The sequence below is a fragment of the Cyprinus carpio genome, chromosome A13 (assembly GCF_018340385.1).
Source record: "Cyprinus carpio isolate SPL01 chromosome A13, ASM1834038v1, whole genome shotgun sequence".
Lineage (NCBI taxonomy): Eukaryota > Metazoa > Chordata > Actinopteri > Cypriniformes > Cyprinidae > Cyprinus > Cyprinus carpio.
In genome coordinates this window covers 9,299,745-9,320,936 of record NC_056584.1, presented here as the reverse complement: position 1 = coordinate 9,320,936, position 21,192 = coordinate 9,299,745, and the positions used below count along the sequence as shown (strand labels likewise).

Sequence of the window (21,192 nt, the reverse complement as noted above, 5' to 3'; positions counted from 1 at the left end):
TTCACTAAAATATAATGTCCTCTACAGAGACAAAAACTCCATAACTGGGGCTCAGGAGAATATGACTAAACACTTTGGAGCTGCAGGAAAATGACATTCTGACAACACTGATTCCTGGCCATTGTGGCCTACACTCTGGTGATGTGATGCCACATAGACTCTTGTAGTTGAAGTCCATTGAAGTTGTTTGACTGTTGCGCTTAGGTCTTTTGAATATGTCTGCTTCTTTTTTCTTCCATTACACTGCACCTTGTGTAAGTACAAAAACACTTTCTATGCTTTAGGTCTATATAATAATAATAATAAGAAGAAGAATAAATAAGAATAAACCATGGCTGCACCCAAAATCACATACTCTCTGAGTAAGTACATCTTTCGAATACATCTTTTTCTTAGAGTACATCTTTTTATTATTATTATTATTCGTCTATTACGACTTATCAGCAAAACCGCAACACCTTTTCAGTTCACTTTTTTGGCATGGGCAATGCAGCGACAAAATAATCTTTTCCTTTCTATCCAACAAGATACGCAGATTGTCACTGTCTTTTAAGGTTAAGGAAAACCACTGCTACTACAGTGCTGATAGAAATACACCAAATGCAATGCATTTCATCCTTTTCAGGTAAATTTATCCTGCAAACTAAAATCATGGAAACACTTTACACACTGTTAGAATAAATTCAACAAAGACTGTGAGAAGAATATTTGTTTATTAAACCCATTGCTTGTTTTTCCTCATAAAAAGTGCATGCATAATTCCTCTAGCTCAAACAAATGTTGCCATCTCCTGGGGAAAAATGTCATTGCAAAATTCCCAAAACCCAAGTAAATTCCTAACAAATAGAGAACATTCAAAATTCAGCTGAATGCAGTTTTAAAATGAAGCACTTTTATTTCTTCTCTTTCACCAGGACAACCATACAGTACATCCAGAATAGAAAAATAATATGCACTTTACCAGGTTTGGCTCTTTTCAACTCAGCAGAAACCACCCACTAATCATTCTCATCTTAATTAGTGGGCCAACAACAGGAAATACATAAAAAAAAAAAAAAGAATTCAATGCCTGCCAACAATTCCTGCGTAACAAACTACTGGAAAACACACAGTATCTGACACACACTATTCTGACACATTACAATCACTCTGATATGAAGTACCCAGGACTCAGAATGGACATGACCAGCTCAGTCAGATCAAGCCTGTGCATCTTTAACAGGGTAACTGCCTTGGTTTTGATTGAAATGACAACGAACATGGCCCCATTCACACAAAGCTACCCTGGTAGGATTACACAGAGATCACAGAACAAAGCATCAAGATCAAATAAAAAAAAAAATAAAAAAAAAGAAGTCTGCAAGAATATTATTCAGGAATTAAGCTGATATGCATGCGCTAATTAAGATGCATGCGCAGATGTGACCAAAACAAACAAAAGCCTTAGAATAAAACGTGTTTTTCAATCACTGTCATGGAACAATGAAAGACATCAGAAAGCAGCTTCTCGCAGGTCCTAATAAAATCCTAATGGCTGTTTCTAACGTTTGATTTAAACATAAATAACTCTTTTATTGCTAAATAAACTTTGCTAATAACTCACGTACTGGCACAAGTCATGTATTATTTCATCAATGAAATATGCTGATATAACAACACATGTTAAAATGACTAGCAACTTCTGAAATTAAAGGCGGCCAAAAAAAAGCTTAAATGCATTAACAACCAAAAACATAATTCAAACAAATCATCTAAACTTCAACTTGACAAGCGTAATAATTTGATTCTGAAGAATTCAGAGAATTATTTTTCAAAACCAAAGAATACAGAATTATGAGGGAAAATTAGAGTTTATCTCCAGTCGTTAAAACTTTGTACACAGATACAGAAAAGATCAAACACAATTAGCTTCAGAATTGTGTCACTTTTAAGCTTATTTCCACAACTGAAGGGAGATTAGATGTAGACGAGCTGAAGAGGGACGTTCACTCGTCTGAGCCATTAGCTTGAGTTTTTTGGTCACTGTCATCTGAAGGGTCACCCTGCATCAAAAACAAAACACTTATACATATGATTTCTTTTACTACATTTCACACAGTGCTAAAACAAATAAAGGTTCATACTTGTGACAGAACGCCCTGTATCTCCTTCATGATGGTGTCGAGGCTGGACACTGTGCTGTGGAGCTGTTGTTCATAGCTGCCCTTCTGCTGGTCTGAGGCTCTCAGGTTGTTCTCGGTCTCACTGAGATTGTTCTTCACCTCCTCCAACTCCATCTGAAGGCTGCGGTTTGCTGCTTCTAGCTCTTTTACATGCTTTGAGTCCTCCTCTACAAAACCAAAAGATTTGATTAGCAAATGTAATTGTTTTGAGGGGTAGAACATTTTTTTGTTTATCAGTTCATGGTAAATATTACAACGGTAACATTTTCAAAATGAAAGAAAGAAAAAATCGGGAGAAAAGGAAAATGTAAATGGCTCTAAAGATGAATTGTAAAAACACAGACACATCCTCGTTCAAATACAAATTGAAAACAGGATAGATGAGGTTGTTACCCATTTTAATGTCCTGCTGCATGAGCTTCTGCTCAATTTCCTCTCGGGCTTTCTCACTCTTCTCCAGCTTCTGCATCATGCTTTCCACATCCACCATGGATCCCTTGTAGACGATTAAGCTAGACGACTCGCCGCTGTCCTCTGCTTCCCGCTTGATCTTCAGGCTGGGCAGCAAGCTTTGGTTACCTGTTGGGGCACAGAGAGGGATTCAGTCTACTGCAGCATCATGGATGTGTACTCTAGCGTTACAAATAAACGTCTCAGTTCCAGCCATCACTCTCTTTGCACACCTAAAAAGTTGTCTATCAGAGCATCAGAGGTCAGTATGGGGCTAGGCTCGTCCTTAGGTCTGTCCGTTAACTTTCGATAATGGCAAGACTCTCTAACCAGTGGTTTGTTTAACAATTTCTTCACCTGAAAAAAAACAAAAACAAAATACATTAGTCTGTTATATATATGCTATATAGCTTGCAACTAAGAAATTCAAGCTTGATGCAACTAAAATGTCAAGTGACAAACATCATTGCTTACATTATCCCATATTATCATTATTATTATTAGTATTAGTATTGACAAATCAAATTCAATTGTTAAATTTAATAAAGAAACTAATAATATAATAATGATAATAAACTTCAAATAATATATTCTTATTGTAATAATAATAGTTTTAATATATAATAATAAAAAATAACAATACATATAATTACAAATATTAGTTTTAAAACAATAATAGCAAACAAATAATAAGAAATAATATCATCATCATCAACAATTATTACGAAAAACATAATCATATTATTGTTTTTTTTTTTACAAATATAATTATTATTAAGCAGTATGACTGTTACATAGTGTGTATATATACACACGCACGCACGCATGCACGCACGCACACACACACACACACACACACACAGGGCCGTTTCTAGCCATTTTGGCACCCTAAGCGAAAACCAAATTGGTGCCCCACCCCCATCGGAATAAACTTTATTACAATTGGATTTGGATATACATGTTTAGATATTATTAATGACTACTTTTTGTCTTTTTCATTATTATTTCAGTCAAACCTATAAAACACTTTGTTACCCCAAACTACATAAAAAAGCTTGATCAGTCACATAAAAGTAATCAGAATCCAGCTACTTTCTTTTGTTACTCATTGACGCGTGAACTTCCCCTTTAAATGATGCGACGCTCTGTCCTCTGTCCTATATGTATGTCGGTGCTCTCATTAAGTGCTGTTAGAAATGAATGAACTGATTCCGCATTTCAACACTTCCGTAAGGATGCGTTAAATTCACCAAAGCGGATTAATAAAGGGTGTATTGATCTTGTGAATTAGCGAATTTTACTATACTAATATTTTTAAATTGGCCGTTAAAGTTTTATATGGGAATATAACACAAACTTTAAAGGGGTCCTATTGTGCTCTTCTACAAAGTCTTGATTTTGTTTTAAGGGTGTACTAGAACAGGCTCTCATACTAGGTTTTTCGAAAAACACTTTATTTTTCACATATTTTACATTATTACCACACCTCTCTCCCAAATCTGGCACGAACGGCTGGAATAGTTCCTGTATCAAATGAAGGCCCGCCTTCTGAAATACGAAATGTGCTGTGATTGGTTAGCTGGGGCAGTTTATCTTGTTAATCTCTCCACTCGGCGCCTGGTGGGGAAATGTCATGCCTCTTACAATTGCCGCCTGCGAGCTTCAGTGTAAATATTGCCTTGAAATCAAATCAATTTGAGCGTGATTTAAACCCAGATGATTGTAACCACTCTATAAGTTTGTCTGCCTTGGGAAAGCTAGCGTGTCTCAGACATAGAGATATAAAACTCGTTGCCTTCTCTAGTGCAGCTCAACCAGATCTCGTCCCATTCGTCCATATGTGTGACGTCACAAATCCCGGAAGATATGCTTTGTAGTCCAAACGAGTCGTTCCTTGTAGTTTTTGAAAAGTGATTTCTGTTAAATAAAATATCTCCTTTTGAATTGGACTTTGAGCTTTGTAACTTTGCAGATCTTTTTTTATGCTCAAACAGCAACATTACAGACTAAGTAAAGTTGAAAAAGTGAAAAAGCATAATAGCACCCCCTTTAACAATGCTTTGGTGCAAAAACACACACCTTTTGGACCAATTCCGCAGTGTGATTTCTCGACTGCCACAAATACTGCCCTGACAAAATACTCATTTTGTAGAGATGTAACGATTAACCACGAGCCGGTTGAAAATCGATTCAAATATGTGACGATTCAAATCGGTTGAGATACTAAACAAATCACGATTCATTTAGGTGTAGGAGTTTATATGAATGTATGTCTTAGTGGAACTCAGTGGAACTGAGTGGAACTGTCTTTAGAAAAGTTTAGATGGTATTTTTTTCTTCTCATCTTGCCTCTGTACAATGCATATTAAAGTTCATAAGTGCAGCTCTGCTTTGTTTACAGCAGAAACCAAGGAAAGGCTTTAAGCACCACCTACTGGCAGAGAGTGAATCTGCGTCTCATTCAGTTTGTCCTGTTTCATGCAGATATTTTCATGTATAGTTTCACAAAACTGATGTCAAACCATTCTGTTTTTGCTTCAAAATTTCTAAATTATACAATCTAATTTAGATTGAAAACTGCTCATGTTGCATGTAAAGTACTGTATGCAGCATCTTTGTTTGGACCATGAATAAATGCAGTGGTCGCCTCTAATTTTAAATGGAAAGATCACAGGCAAAGCCTTAGTTTATTTATATGAAGAGATTAATTTTATTTTTGTTACTTATTTATTTGATTTGGGGCTTGTTTTAAAATTTCAATTTAGTTTTTATTATAATAATATCATTTCACAAAGAAATGTACAGCATTTTGTCCAAGCAATAATAAAAGGACGCATTTAATTAATAATTTGTCTTAAATATCATTTTGTTTTAAAAAAAATAATAATAATTGTGAATGAAATCGTGAAATCAAAATCGTGAATCGAATCTAATTATGAGTTGAGTGAATCGTTACATCCCTATCATTTGTGCACTTTTTACTGTACCAATATTTTAAATTGACCTTTGAACTTAGCTTTATTGCATGGCAAAAAAAAACTTTGCCAAAGCACTGACAGAACCCAGTGATCAAACAGTATTGTTGAGCGCTCCAAATGCAAACTTTGCATGCAACAATCAGGCAGCAATTGAAAGCGCTCTGATCAAGTGGCATGCAGGCCTCGTCAGATTGACAGTACTCTAGCCCAATGATGTTGGGGGATCCAGTCGGTGCGGCAATCATATTTCAGGTTGGCCCTGCCACTCTTTATCACAGCCCTGCTAAAATGTAGCCCCAGTTCATGCACTCATTGGTGCCCCCTCCTGATGATAGCACCCTAGGTGACCCCCTAGCTTGCCAATGCCTAGAAATGGTACTTTTCCTACAACTTTAAATGTATTGTTATGAACTAATATTAACATTAAATCAGATAATAAAGTATTACTATTAAAATATATAATTATTACAATTACTAATTATTATTACAATTAATAATACATTTATAATATTGTATGTATTATTATTATTAATCAATATGATGCAGAAGCAGTGTTCACTACACAGAAGCAGCACCTGAGCTCTGGAGAGATGCAAGCCCAGCGTGTACATGATCTCCTCCAAGTCCTTCTCCAGCAGGTAGCCGCTGTGACTCTGGTCGAAGTACACAAAGGCCATCAGCAGATCCTTGTTTAACGTCACCATCTGTTTTTTCTTCTCATCCTACAGACAGATTGAAATAATAAAGCACTCCACTCCTCTCAGTATTAAAAGATTTTGTGCTGCAAAAGGAGATGTTGTTAACTCACTTTATCTTTAGATGACCTCTCTTTGGATTTCCGTTCATCTCGGCGGTCGTCTCTTCTGTCCCTGCCATTAGAGTCTTCATCATCTTTGTCTGAGGAGCACAAAGAATCAGTTTCTGGATCAAAACTGATCAAAAGTGTGTTTGAGGATCCAGGTGCAAACAGTGTGACCCCTACCATCATCATCATAGTCGTCTGCGTCTTCTGCCTCCAGTGGGTCATATTCATCAGCATTGTTGTTGCTGCTGCCGTCTTCATTATCATCGTCATCTTTGGATTCTTCTCTCTTAATACCTCTCTCCTTCTCCTCATCCTTTATCCAGAAGATATTAAAATATCCATATATATATTAACGCATTAATTTGAACAAATCACAATGCTTAAGCATTTAACATACATCTGAATAAATCAAAGAATCTATGTGTGTGATTCTCCCGTAAAACCTGGTGTAACTACGATCACTAATCCATATTCACTATGGAAAGCTTTTAATAATTTCCATGACTCTTTCAGGACACTGCTTTAAAATGTCCTGATATTTCCAGGTTTTTCACGGTCGTAAGAACTCTTTTGAAGTATTTCCCCCACCTTCCTCTTCTCATCCTCCTCTCTCATTCTCTTTGTGGCCGTCTCTCCGTTTTCTTCATCCTTCTCCTTCTTCACATCCCTCCGGTCTGCCTCTTTTTTAGCTTTCACTTTTTTATCTTTCCTCTCATCCTTGCTCGGAAGACAAGTGAATGCTTTGTAGATCCTGTAGCCAAAGTCTCGCTGAAGCATCTCATTGAATAATTCAGCAAACAAAGACACCTGAAACAAAAGACCAGTGTTATTTAGCATCACTGGAAAACTGCTATAGCTTTTATTAAGTATGCTATACTATTTGTATTTAATATTTTTAAGGTTTAGTCATTTTGTTTTTTACTTATTTTCTATTTCAGTTTAAGTTAGTTTAGTATATAAAGTTAAACTAAATGAAAATAAGAAATGCTGACATGGCAACTGTTTTTCTTTAATATATTATATAATCAAGCAACGAAAATGTTTATGGTTTTAGTTTTAATTGTGTATGAATATTTTTGAAATGTGCTATGTCCTTTCACTGCAAAAGTGTATCTGAAACCAGAATATTGTAATTATATCAGGTGAAGTCAAACAAAAGTGTCCTTAAACTTTTTAGTTTATAGGTGAATTACTAATAGAAAAAATCTTGTTGTTTCAGCTCTCTGCAGTGATCCTCACCTCAAAGGAGTGCTCTTTATTATCCTCGAGTCTGTAGTCCAGCAGCACACTCAAGGACATGATGCTGCAGTCGAATTTGCCGTTCTTGGCAGCCCAGTTGGGATGGACGATAATGGTGGGCTCATCTGGCAGAACATAACGTCTCTCTCTGCGCTGACGTTCCTGCTCCTCCTGCCGCTTTCGCTCCTCTTCCTAGAGGGAAACATTTTTTCCATGTTTGTATGCGATTGATGAGAAAGGCTCTCTATAAAAGCAGGATCGTCTGATCTTCTCTCACCTCTCGGTCATCCTCCGGTCTGCAGGACTCATCCTCCTCCACACTCGGAGGTTCAGGCTTCTCCGGCTCCTTGGACTCCTCCACCTGCTCCTCCACCTTCAGCTGTTTGGTGAGGCGAGCAATCAGCTGAGACTTCAGCCCTTTAGAGCTCAGTGTACGGCTCTCCAACTCCTTACGCAAGTCATTGACCTGTGTGCAAAAATCATTTTAGCAGCCCTTTTAGCCCCCAACTATTGGTTATTTTAAAAAAGTACAAGTCTTTCTATACCTCAGCATACTAAAAAGCATTTCATTGGGTCTATAAAGGGTATAAAGACCCCATGAAATAGAGAATATTAATGTAAAATAATGATAGTTCAGTCTGTAGCCGAAAACCTGCTTGTGGGAATCTCACCTTCATGGATTTTGGATCAAGCTTAGCCCAGTGGGTTGGCGTAGTGACTTCCTTTGAATCATCTTCATCCTTATCCTCCTCCTCCTATGCACGTTGTGTGAAAGAGAGGAAGAGAGAAAAGACAACAGCATGTTAACACACCACTCTCAGACTCAAAGAAGTTTTCTGAAACAAAAGCTGATCCGTGCAAGAAGCAAGGTCACAACTGTCTCTCATTGTCTCCTCCTACTGAGCTCTTGATTGGGTAAAAAAAAAAAAATATCCACTGCTAGGATACACGGAAGCTCTCTAGCTTTCAGAAACAGATCCATATCCCACTCATCAGCCAATAAATGCCAGGTCTGTGGAATACAAAAAGATAATCAATGACAGTGGGTTCAAGAGATGGACATGGGACAGATGCACTCAGAGAAGGTCTCCAAACCTTACGTCTACATTTATTGCTGCCTTTTTTTGGCCCACGTATACTCTCTTTAGCTTGTTTTTTTTAAACACCTAGCCAGAACTGTCCTCGGATAAACAACCTCCCTGGAAAAACCACATCCACAAAGGGTCTAGACACAGTCCAATCAGAGAACAGTGTAAATAAAATAAAAAATAAAATAAAATAAAACAAAGAGACAGACAAGAGACAGAACTCAGAGAGAGTTCGGCAGGTATTGAACAGGAAAACAAAACACACAAACATCATAAACACAACTGGCTCTCCAGATTCCAGCATTCATTTCCGAAATGATCTCATTGGTTCATGCTTCAATTTTCAGAGAGGATTTGTTGAAATTAAACAGGCAATTTAGAGTTATTAATCAGGGCCGTCAATCGAGCATTTGACAGAGCTGGAAGCTGTTTTACCAGTTGACAGGTGTCATAAAGTAGGACCTAAGCTCTTCCGCTGTGTGTGAGACTGCGTGACAGAGGGAGAGCAGGAGGAAATGGGGTGGAGGGTCAGGGATGAGACAGGGATGAGAGGAAGGGATGGTAAAAGTGGGTTCTGTATGATGCCTGTGATACTTGTCTGTTTCTTTCTGTGTTTTGAGTGTTTTGTTTGTCTATTCCTGTGCCTGTGAGAAGCGGAAATGAGAAGAGAGAGATTAGCGTTCAGTGCCTGTTCTCCATCAGCCTCCTTCCGTTCAGCCATGAGTTTCTCTGCCAGCTGCTCCTTGAGTCCACGGGACAGGCCCTCCCACTCTGAGCGGGTAGGAAGACAATGCCAAACATCCGGGAGAAATAAAACCACTGTCTCCACATGTGCGGGGACTGTCCGCCCTTTGTGAGTCTCCTCAGGGCGGTGATAGCGTATCTCTGCAAAACGATACCTGTCGCAAAGGAAGAAGCGCGTTGGAAAGAAACATTCTGTGAGACATTACCCATTTCCCCCAACATACACACACACACATACACAAAAAGCTCTGACCCCTTCGACCCCCCGAATGAGACGCATATGAGAAAATACAGTCTGTGGAACTCCACGGGGGGTTTCTCAGGATGAACGGCAGCCACGCATCAGGGAGGTCAACAGACAGTATCGACAGCTAAACAAAAACGACGAAGACCCCGCCCCCTGCGCCCGTCAATCTGAACCCGTCGCTCGTGAAAGATAGCTTACAAACCCCGGGGTGTGAGAGAAGGACAGATTCAGACACAGTGAAAGCAAGTTAAATATGTAAGATATTTAACACAAGGCAAAGGTCAGAGAGAACAGAAAGTAACGATGGCGGCGACTCCTCTGGCTCTGCTCTCGGAGCAAAAGAATCAATGCATTCACCACATAGATATAGCGGCAGGACTGCCACACACAGTAGCGTAAACATTGCAAAACAAAATTTGAGAAATCAAAATTATACACACAAAAGCATCGAACATGTCAGGAGACACACTGCTGTGTCAAAACCATGCAGCGGGTCACAGACTTTGAGATGTTGTCTGCCTATCTGCCTTTTTTTTTTTTTTTGCACACATGGAGATTACAAGGAGATGCATCGGCACAAACCGAGAAAGGAGCTGTACTTACCACTGCGTACATAAACTCAGATCAATGCCTGTCAGAGCCTTACAACAACGTATGGCTGTCTTTATAAGAACCGAGGCATCGTTTTCCGGGTCGGCCCCATCCAAAGAGGGAGACCAGTGACCCCCGATGGCCATAGCCTCGTCCTTGCCCCGCATCCCCACCAGGAACTGAAAACAGAGTTCAAATGAGTTACAAAACGCTGGGAAGCCGCCGAGCGCTCTGAAGGAGGCGTATGTGGCGGACACAGGGAGCGACAACATCAGAGGAGCTTATTCTACACAGCAAAGCATTCAGCAATGGAATAACACAGAGACAGAAACTCCCCACATCAAAAACAGGAGTGGACAAACATCTTTCAGTGTCCAAGGGAACAAGAAATGTTTTGGTGTACATTATAAATAATAGATTGCAATAGCAGGGTCCTTAAAGTTAAATCCAATTAAACGTTTGAATTTTAGCAAATAAATAATATGTACTATGTAATAGGTAATAACATTGCAGTCAGAGATAAATTATGTTAAATAGTTGGTAAATTATGGTAAACACTGCACTACCTAAAAAAAAAACCTTTAACAGCAAGATTGGTATTTAAGATATTTATCATGTTACAAAAGATTTCTATTTCAAATAAATGCTGTTCTTTTCAACCTTCTGACTCAAATAATCCTAAAAAAAATATCAGTTTCCACAGAAATATTAAGCAGGACAACTGCTTTCATTGATAATGCATTTATAATACATTGACAATAATAAGTGTTTCTTGAGCATAAAATCAGAATATTAGAGTGACTGCTGGAGGATCATGTGACACTGAAGACTGAAATAATGGCTGCTGAAAAATCACTTTCAAAAAAATTAATAACTCCAAACTTTTGAACAGTAGTGCAAGTTTTGATGCTGAAGAAAAACTCAATTTCTTTAAGAAAACTTTCAATGTTTAAAATTATTTAATTTTATATTACATTGTTCTATTATTCTATTATTTATAATTATTAGCTTCATTAATAATATAATAATAATAATATATAATAAATGTTTTCAAATAACTGTTACATAAAACTGGTAAAAGGAGTGTGTTAAAAAGCAAGTTAGTTTTTGCTGTGTTATTAAAAAAAGGGAATGAAACTACAAATATTGTGTTATTGAGACAACATTTTTCTGACATGTGCGTCATCGTGGTCAGAATAAACTGGATGTGTGAAATTATTTAGTATTTCTTTCTTTTTGAGTTCCTGGCGAGCCAGGAAGGTTTACTGTTAGCAAAAAATGCAGAAGAGGTCTTAAAACGTATGTACCAGCAGGCCTTTTTGCAGACATAGTTTCCCTTCTCTTTTGTTCAAGAGAAATGTGTCAAATCTGTAGTCACACCCTCAATCGATGTTAAAAACACTCACACAGCAGCGTTAACTTGTTTTCTGAAATGTAATACCTAGATAAAAATACAGTCTTATAAATGTACATTACATTTAAAAAAATTAAATATATAAAAACTACAGATTTACGATGTTATTAACTGTGGAAATGCATCATCACAGTCTTTGAAAAGGGTCCACAGTAATAATATCTACAGTCCCTGACACTGTAATATTGTCCATTCCTGAGAAATACTACAGCATAGGTGCAAAACAATTGTCATAAAATAGCACATAAATTAGTGATTAATAACAAGCTGATTACACAAACCCAGCCCGTTTGTTGCAGGTAATAGTGTCATTCGGAGGGCTGTACCTTGATGAGGCGGGCAGGGTGCTGGAAGGAGTCTCTCAGCTCTTGTGGATCTTCTGCCAGAGCACAGGACTTATGGTACAGCTCATCTAGACTAGGGTTGGCCAGCAGCATTACCTATAACAATCATCAATATTAAGCATGACTGCCAAAAACCACTGAATGAAATCTGGTAAGAAGTATTATTCTGAAAATGAATTTGACAGTGAATTACACACACACACACACACACACACACACACACAAAAGATGAACAAAACTGGGGGTGTGGTACCTTTGCACTGTACGTGTGATTGGCATCATGTGGGTCCAGCACAGCCGTGTTCTTCACCAGAGAGTCCACCTCTTTATGCATGATGTGAAAGTTACAGTAGTTTCCAAAGGTGAAAGGTCGTGTTAAGGGAAAGGCATCTACCCAGGTAAACACAGCGTCAAAGAAGTCACTGGGGATGTAGAGGCTCTGATACCTCCGCCGCAACTCCATCACGTCACAGTTGTAACTACTGAGAGCAGAGAGAGACAGTCATTAGGGGTGTAACGGTACACGTAATCATACTAGAAATTTAGGGTACAGGTCTTTCGGCTCGGTACGCATTTATACTGAACAAATACAGCATTGTTTTTACCACTGCATGAGTGGAACTTCACTGGAAACTTCCAGTTTTATAGATTGTTACTTTTGATAAAAGTAAAGTCTCATCTTTCAGATTATGTCCTTTTTTTCAGGAAGTTCAAACAATAAATGCCATTTTGACTCTCTTTGATGTGGCGTTACAGATCGCTGTATAAACTTATCTCAAGATATCTGTGCTTTTTTGATTCTTTTGAGCTCTTAATGCAAGTTTATGGTCTGTGAAGGTCAAATTGAGTTGTCATTTTCAGATGGTTATATATATCCAACTGATAGATCCAATTCAGTAATGCTTAAATTTTTCATGAAACAGAAGTTGTGTTCATACATTCCTTCGTATTGTGACACATCCGAGTGAAACGGCTTGTCAAACAAGAAAAAAACATGTAGTGAGGTATTTAAATTGGTTCATCGTGAATCGACTGAAAAAAATAATAATTTGCAACAAGACATCTCAAGATTCTTCCTTTATGACAAGTAACTTACCTATCGAGAGAGAATTTGGAGAACTGCACTGTATATCTTGGGACGACTCTGCGTGGCCGTCTTGGAGAACGTTCTCTGCGAGGAGACCGGTCTCTAGAACGCTTCCGTGTGGGTGAACGTTCTCTTGATCTCCTTCGCTCTCTATCTCTTTCCCGACTAAATAAACACAGGCAAAATAAAGCATGAGCACGTACAGCAAATAAAGACTCACAATATCCATTTTTGGTTGCACCTCAGACCAAACTACTGAAGCAATTCTACTCAATTACTCAGGTGTATGCATGAGCGCTGACCTGCGGTCATCCTTCCTCAGGATGAGTTCTGGTCGGTCACTGCGGCTGGGGAAGCGGGGCGAGGGGTCCACACGCCTCACCTGTTGCGGCTGAGGCATCATCCGTACTGGCGGCTGCAGCAAACCCCCTGAGAACACAGAGTCTACACATGGCAGAGAGAGAGAGAGATGGGAGATCAGATCTGATTCTGTAAAAGTGACTCTTTGAAAGGTGGAGGGGTTGATGTACCTTTAGGGGGAGGCTGGGGAAGCAGGGGCTGTGGGGGGTTCTGCAGCAGTGGGGCCAGAGAGGCAGCTGAGAGCTGGGCCTGCAGAAGAGACGGAGGAGGTCCCTGGGCCTGGACGCTGAATGAGGTGGGCGGGGGAAGAGACTGCAGCATGGTGGGACCTGGTTTCATCATGTTTGGGCCTGGCGGCTGGTTCTGAAAAAGAAGAGATAGAACTAAAGTGTTGGGTTTGAAAGTTTGTACTGCTGCAAATTTTATAGTGCAAAATTACAACATAATATCCCCTGCCCCCCACATAAAGTAGTATATAGTAAAATAGTAAATTTCAACCACACTGACATGTTTTTGAAAATTAATTGAATTTATACTACTGTTTATGAAAGAAATTAATTCTTATTTTCAGCAAGCATGCATTTAATTGATCAAATAGTACATTTATAATGTTCCAAAAATTTTTAAACTTTTTCTAACTTTTAAAAGAATTTATTTGAACTTTCTATTCATCAAAGAATCCTGAAAATTCAGCTTTCCCATGGAATAACATTTTAAAATTAAAGTACAAAAGTTATCTATAATTGTAATAATATTTCACAATATTATTGTTTTTACTGTAATTTTAATCAAATAAATGGTGAGCATAAGAGACGTTTTTCAAAACCATTAAAAAAAATCTTACCAACCACAAACCTTTGAACGATAGTGTGTGTGTATATATATATATATATATTAATATATAATATATATTATAAATATATATATATATATATATATATATATATATATATATATATATATATATATATATTTAAATAGGAAAATATACCAAATACACAATAAAATTTATATATTCAATTAACATCACCTAGCTGTACTTCATGTCAACGTCTATTAAAAGAAAAAACAAACATATTACTGCACATTGATTCAACGCATCAAAATGATTGTGACCGCTTTCAACTAGGAGCTATAAAGCAAGCCTTTCAATAAATAACATTAATCCAGTACATAATGTTTAGGGAACCTGTTTTATAGGATGGGAGGACAATGTGCCTAAATGAGTGATCAAGGAGCACTAAAGCCAGTGAAAAGAAAAGAAATGGTTAGAAATAGCTGGAGACAGAGGAAGTAGAAGCACTGCTATTACCATTTGCTGGTTTTGGCCCCTGTTAAAAGACACAATAGATTTTCAAGTCTTGCTTTGGGGGGAAAAAAAAGCACAAAAGGCACTTTCTTTAAAAAAAAAAAAAAAAAATGCAACAAGCCAAGTATTTTGAGTATTTCCAAAGGAGACAATGTCTCACAAGTATTGTTTGTTACATAAATCAAAACAAACCACAGTATGCATTTGCTTTTTCATCATGCACCTGCTCAGTGTGACATTTGTGTACAGATGTCAAAAGTACAGGTAATTCTTTATCAGGTTTAAAAAAAAAACAGCAGTAGTAACAATACCAGTCTTCGTTCTTTATTTTATAAAAACTCACAGAAATAAATAGCATTTTTAGATATTCACATTAAAGGGGTCATATGACGTTGCTAAAAATAACTTAACCACTGATTTCTAGTTGTGTCCTCTTTTGGAAGGCCAAACAAAGTAATTTGACTTTTGCAACGAAACACACAGCATCTCAACGACATGGCGGTGGCAGCAACAATACTACAGCGAGAATAAAAGTTACACCTTCTTTCTTTGAGTATACATTTGGGCGGTGTTGTGCAAATCTTCCCACACAGTGACATAGATGAGTGGGGGGTGTTTGAATGAGGTGTTTTAGGAGGGCGTGGATGAGCGTTCACTTTTATAAAGAATATCTCTTTGGGTTTGAGACTTTATGGATCTTCTGTATGCACGAACAGTTTTTAACACTCCAAAGACAAAGGAAAACAAGAAATCGCATCATATGACCCCTTTAATTTTTAAACTTAAATTCTGTAATTAGGTTAATTAATTTGTAATTAGCATTAATAATTATTATAAAAGGTAAAACTTCACTGGTATTTGGACTACTGAAATTTTTAAATAAAACTCTTAAAAAAATTACTAAATTAATTAAATAATTAGTTTGGGTAATTACAAAAACAAGACTAAAATAAAACAAAAAAACAAAACAAATATAACTACAGCATCCCTCCCAAGACAAAGTGCATTAATAACACAGCAGGTGCCTGATTAGCTAAAGATGGAATCTATGGATTGCAAAAAAAATATGTTTAATTACAAATCCAACATGCAAGCTGTGAGCTGTAATACAGGGAAGGGTGAAAAAGCTTCAGAGGCTTGTCTTGGGTGGAAGGAAAGAAACCCAAGGACATGTGACTAAAGCCTGTTTGTGAAACAGGAGAGTGGAGGAGCAGATCAAGCAGAAGACAAAGGCGAGGAGGAGGAGGAGAGAATGGGGATTTGGGGGTCAAGTGGTGTGGGTTACATTTTGTCTTGAATCCACCGCAGAGTGTATGTCAGAGTAGCGCTGCATTCCTGCTTCAGAGTAAAAGCTGGACAGCTGTGGGGAAACCTGAGGTAAGGGCTGAGGCGGCTGGTGCTACATGGAGATTAAGAACACAGGAATCAACAGCAGCATCATCACACACTGTGAAGGCAGAAACATGTCAGACTGTATCTGCCAGGGATCCTTTCAGACCACGTGGGTTTGCTTACCGTTTGGTTGGGCAGCTGAGGTAACGTCTGGATGCGCTGGGCATTCCACTTGAAAGGCATAATGAATACAGACACCACCAGAACACGATCGCCGACTTGGGGTGTTTTCCCCTTAACCGCACTACAAAGAAAAAAAAAAAAAACCACACACCCAGAAGTTACACACCTGAGCTTGAAAGCTCTTAAGTACAATTGCACATTTACAACATAATGCACCTGAGCTGGAAGAAGACATCCTCATCAACAAAGCCGAAAGTATCGTGTAGCTTGCTGACGACCCCGGTGAAAACACGCTGCTTTTGGGGTTGAGTCTGCTGTTGGTGGCTGGAGCGCGGGGTCGGGTAGGATACGGTTATCTGTGCCGTCTGCTGTGGGTTTGACAGACTCAGGCTGGTGGGCAAGGCAACAGGGGGCTGCAAAATACACACAGCACCACTGTTAGAACATAAACACTTCATATCTGCCAATGTTACGAGATCTCTTGCTTCGTTTTACACATTTAAGAAGCGCTTTGCAAGAAAAATATGTGATGCATATGCAGAGTTTGGAATCTCAGTGTACCTGTGATAGCAGGGCTTGTTGGGGTTGTGGAAGCTGTGAGAAATAAAGAATAACAGAAAATAATTATTTGATTAATAAAAAGTTCAAAAGGACAGCTTTTATTTCAAATAGAAATCTTCAGTGACATTATCAATGTCTTTACTGTCACTTTTGGTCAATCTTACTGACCCCAGCAGCTTTTTTTAAAACTACAATTAAATGATGACACCACAGATTTAAAAAGTATGAACTTAAAAAATAATACATGCTTGAATTCTCATTCAGAACCAACCACATCTACTAAGACTGGAAGTGAGTCCTGATAGTTAAATAATGCAGACAGGCACTGCAGCACTTGCCCTCTTTAAAGTAACCACTGTGCTGACTGCTGCACTTTCAGTTCATCTGTCTTGATGTATACATTTATGAACCTGACAGGCGCTTTTATCTAAAGAGACCCAAGACCTTGTGGAACGCACAAGGAATCACAACAAACAATACGGACAACCTTCACGATAAAACTTGGGCTTCGGAAAAGCTATGAGGCAAAGTAAAAGAGGAGGTGTGGATGAGAGCCAACATATGTACCTGATGTGGGACATTGTACAGAGTTTGTTGAGGTGGAGGGTGTTGTGGGGGGGCTTGAGGTGGCTGCTGTTGTTGTTGTTGCTGCTGCTGCTGCTGCTGATACTGCTGCAGGGCTGAATTGATCTGCGACTAAAATAAAACACACCAGTGACTCAAGACTGCTCACTGCAGGCTGGGGGAAGGGCTCAGGTTACAGCACTCCAACACTGAGCATGCTAGAAATGCATACGAGTACAATTCAGACTGATGGAGGAAGCACTTTGTGCACTGCAGTGAACAGAATGAGATTAGGTTAGTGCAGAACACACACTGTATAACTACTACTATTTTTGGAAAATAATAGGTTCTGTACTAGGGCTGCACCATTCATTGAAATAAAACTGAAATTGCGATATGGCTTATTGCGATTGTCAGATATCAAAGGCTGAGATTTAATTAAATCAATGTATGTGCTGCATCTTTTAACAGTGAAGCATGGTATTGTAAGTGGCTTGGTTCACAGTAAATGCTGCTCCGCACAAACTCTAACTCTGCATCTGCAATGAGTCTGGGTTTAACGTGCATTTGGGAATGCAGCATGTGGCAACCATCTTCCCACACTTGTAATGAGAAGTGCTCAACAATCTAAGAGAACCAATAAGGTCTTCCTGCAGTTTTTCCACCAAAATAGAAGTTTGATGGTTTAACGTTTGAAAATAAAGAAATTACAACAGCCATAAATATTATTATTGTAATTTTAAGGTTGTAATATAAAATTAATGTATTATTATGACTGTATTATTTTCCTAAATACTCTTTTTTTATTTTACAGTGAAATTAGAATAGTAATATACTTTGTTGTTATTTAGTATGCTTATATAATAAACATATAGTGTATTTTATTTAATAATAATAATAATAATAATAATAATAATACTTATTATTTATCCTTATTGATATATAAATCAAAAAAGTTTGGCTATTTTTTTTTATCGCATTTTAAATTGCAAACACAAATTTTATCAGAAAAAAAAAAAAAAAAAAAAAAAAAAAAAAAAAATCGCAATTAGGTTTTCGTCAAAAAAAAGATTTTCCCAAAATCATGCAGCCCTTTACTATACTTTTCCCAAATAAATGCTTTCATGACACTAGAAATGAAAATGCTGATTGTTATTCGCTAGGAATTAGGGATAATTGCATGCTATTTACAGTATACATACTATATACTGCAGAATACTGCATAAATGATACTTCCTGCATGTTAGTATGCTATTCCAAACATAGCCAAAGGCTTTATTGTGCATTTACTCCAGCTGCATTACGGTGATGGATCACAGCCAGGATCTCACCTGCTGTAATGCAGCGGCAGCGGCTGCTGCGGCCTGTTGCTGGAGCGCGGCGGTCTGCTGTGAGAGCTGGTAGTTGGCAGCTGACTGTGTGTTGAGGGAGGCTAAAGCCGACTGCTGAGTGTACATAGGAGACGCTCCCAAGAGGGACGGCTGCTGTACTCCTAAAGCTACGGGAGAAATGTGTGATAAACACAAGCAAACTTTGACCACTCAGTGAAACCCAAACAAAAAACCTCTTGAACTTTGACCTTCACAAATAAGATAAAGCTAGAGATTATGAATGCATGTTTAGACTAAGTTAAAGAGAAGTAGAACAGTGCCAATAATTCAAGTATTTGCTCATTTATGATGACTTACAGTGTAAACTGTTCAGGTCCAGCGACTGTCCTGAGTGGCCGGGCTGTGAAACTGCTGTTGCGGCAAACTGGGCCGCCCATGGAGGGTTCTTCTGACCCCCGAACTGGGCCATGGAGACCTGCTCACGGTTTCCGTTTTTGGATCAGGTGGCAGATTATTTCCTGCGGGGACAATAATCACTTACTTACTAAAACTGCAAGCTCTAAACATTACAAGCAGAAAACTGGATGGACAGGAACTGAAATATAGTGTCTGTTTCAGTGGCGGCTTGCCAAGACAACACTACTGATAATCATAGGACACACAAAGTCAATGCTTTTGATCTTTGTAACTTTAAGGCCCCTATCGCCCAAGACAACAATCAAAAGGCCCTCAGTCATATATCAGCTATATGATATTTTATTCCTCCTGCTGCAGTAAGATGCTTGTTTTAAAACTTTCTGAAACAGAAAGTGGGGCTGGTAATAGCTTAAAATAATCAAGCTTCCAATTATTCTAATGTTTTTTAACACATTTAGGTTATTATAAAGCCTAACTTAAACTAAATTACAAATCTGTGAAGAAGATTTGTTTCATTTACAGATAACTGAGAGCTGTGTTTTGCAAGCTTGTTAATTTAAATAACTCCTCCTCATCTCAAGAGCCAGTGACTCTGAATGCACTCGGACCTGCTGCCTAGTTAGGGATCTCTCTAGACTTTGATTGATGAAATCTAATTATTTCATAAAATGAAAGCCACGACTTTTGTTTATTGTAAATATTCATACATAAATACAGTAGCTATGTAGTTTACTGATAATTAACAGTCAAGTTTGCAAGATTGTTAACCTAATTTAAAAAATTTCAACTCGGACATGCTGTCTATGTAGGGAGCTCACTCGATTTTGAAACACAGCCAACGCCATCTGTCAGCTCCAGAACACCAGCAGACACTTTTTAGACCCACTTCCCGCTTTAAAACTCAGTTTAAGTCCAGATCAACAGCGACTACGCAACATTAACGTCTTCGTGAGCTCTGTTTGAAGACCCAAATAATTACTTTTACCATGCAATCTTTTATCTGCACTAGCTTAGCACACCAATGTATTCTCAATGCAGCAAGCTAAGCAGCTAACGCAGCAACACAACACTGACCGAACCATTTAAAACCTTTGTATTAGGTCTCTCAACCACTATAAAGCGTAATTACTTAAACTAACAGCAGCCTCAGTGGTAGTGTGTACAGCACAGCTGTGCTGACTGCAGTGTTTTGTTTTTCATCAGTGTGATACGGGCCCTCGCATGAGCACACTGTCTAGTGTTCTGGCCGTGCACTTACTAGTCTCCTTTACCCCTCAAAAGTGTATACAACGTGCGCAGAATAACACACAATCAAGTTCATGACGAAGCATTAATAATATAACAAAACTTCAGTCAATATGTAAACATGCAAGCTAGCTGTTATCGTCGCTGCTTACCGTCCGTCCGCTTCCATTCACCGGTAGAGAAACACTGAAGCCTGGATGCGGCGCATGCGCAGTTCGCTTGAGGCGCATTAGTGCAACGCTGATCCAGGATCGCATGACATAAGACAACGAAGAAGAAAAAACTGAAAGTGTATCCAAACAATCCTACATATATAACTGAATCGTTATTATTATTATTAGTAGTAGTAGTCATATTATTATTACTCAATCATTTGATTAAAAAAAAATCATGTTTTCTTCGATCAAAATTCATAAGACCCCTTAATGAAATCCGAGAGAATTGTCAGTTTTTAGACAAACTGGAACTGTAGACTGTTTATGCCCATTGCTATCATAAATTAACACTCTTTTTTATTATTTATTTCTCATTATCCTGTGTTGCAAAGTTAAATAAAAATTATAATAATAATAATAAATAGGATTTTCCAACTATGTAGTAAACAAGCAAGTCTGTTTCATTCTTAGGTTTGAAGTTTCTAAAATTATTTCTATGAGGAAACAGCACAACATTCTGACTGTTTTTGACACTAAATTAAATTTCCCAGTTGTTCTTGTAAAGTAAAACACACACTAAATAAAT

The 21,192-nt window shown here is 38.1% G+C and overlaps 1 protein-coding gene across 5 annotated transcripts; it reads right to left on the bottom strand.

The window, feature by feature from the left end:
- Positions 1-694: 694 nt before the first annotated feature.
- LOC109101150 (cell division cycle and apoptosis regulator protein 1-like) lies at positions 695-20,759 on the bottom strand. 5 transcript variants are annotated; one of them, XM_042768656.1, is made up of 26 exons: positions 20,604-20,759; positions 19,147-19,307; positions 18,790-18,956; positions 17,462-17,590; positions 16,895-16,927; positions 16,550-16,746; positions 16,334-16,454; positions 16,104-16,217; positions 13,680-13,872; positions 13,452-13,593; positions 13,159-13,314; positions 12,316-12,544; positions 12,045-12,158; positions 10,317-10,483; positions 9,411-9,621; positions 8,306-8,389; positions 7,912-8,100; positions 7,635-7,826; positions 6,984-7,202; positions 6,573-6,708; positions 6,399-6,487; positions 6,166-6,312; positions 2,846-2,969; positions 2,556-2,741; positions 2,124-2,329; positions 695-2,042 (listed from the first exon to the last, which is right to left on the bottom strand). In XM_042768656.1, the coding sequence occupies exons 2-26, from the start codon at positions 19,256-19,258 to the stop codon at positions 1,986-1,988; spliced, it is 3,714 nt and encodes a 1,237-aa protein (XP_042624590.1). In that variant the 5' UTR covers positions 19,259-19,307; positions 20,604-20,759; the 3' UTR covers positions 695-1,985. The 5 variants fall into 5 exon arrangements, with proteins under 5 accessions (XP_042624590.1, XP_042624592.1, XP_042624591.1 ...); XM_042768658.1 differs by having other exon boundaries at positions 12,316-12,541; XM_042768657.1 differs by lacking the exon at positions 20,604-20,759 and adding an exon at positions 20,465-20,489.
- Between the last annotated feature and the right edge of the window lie 433 nt (positions 20,760-21,192).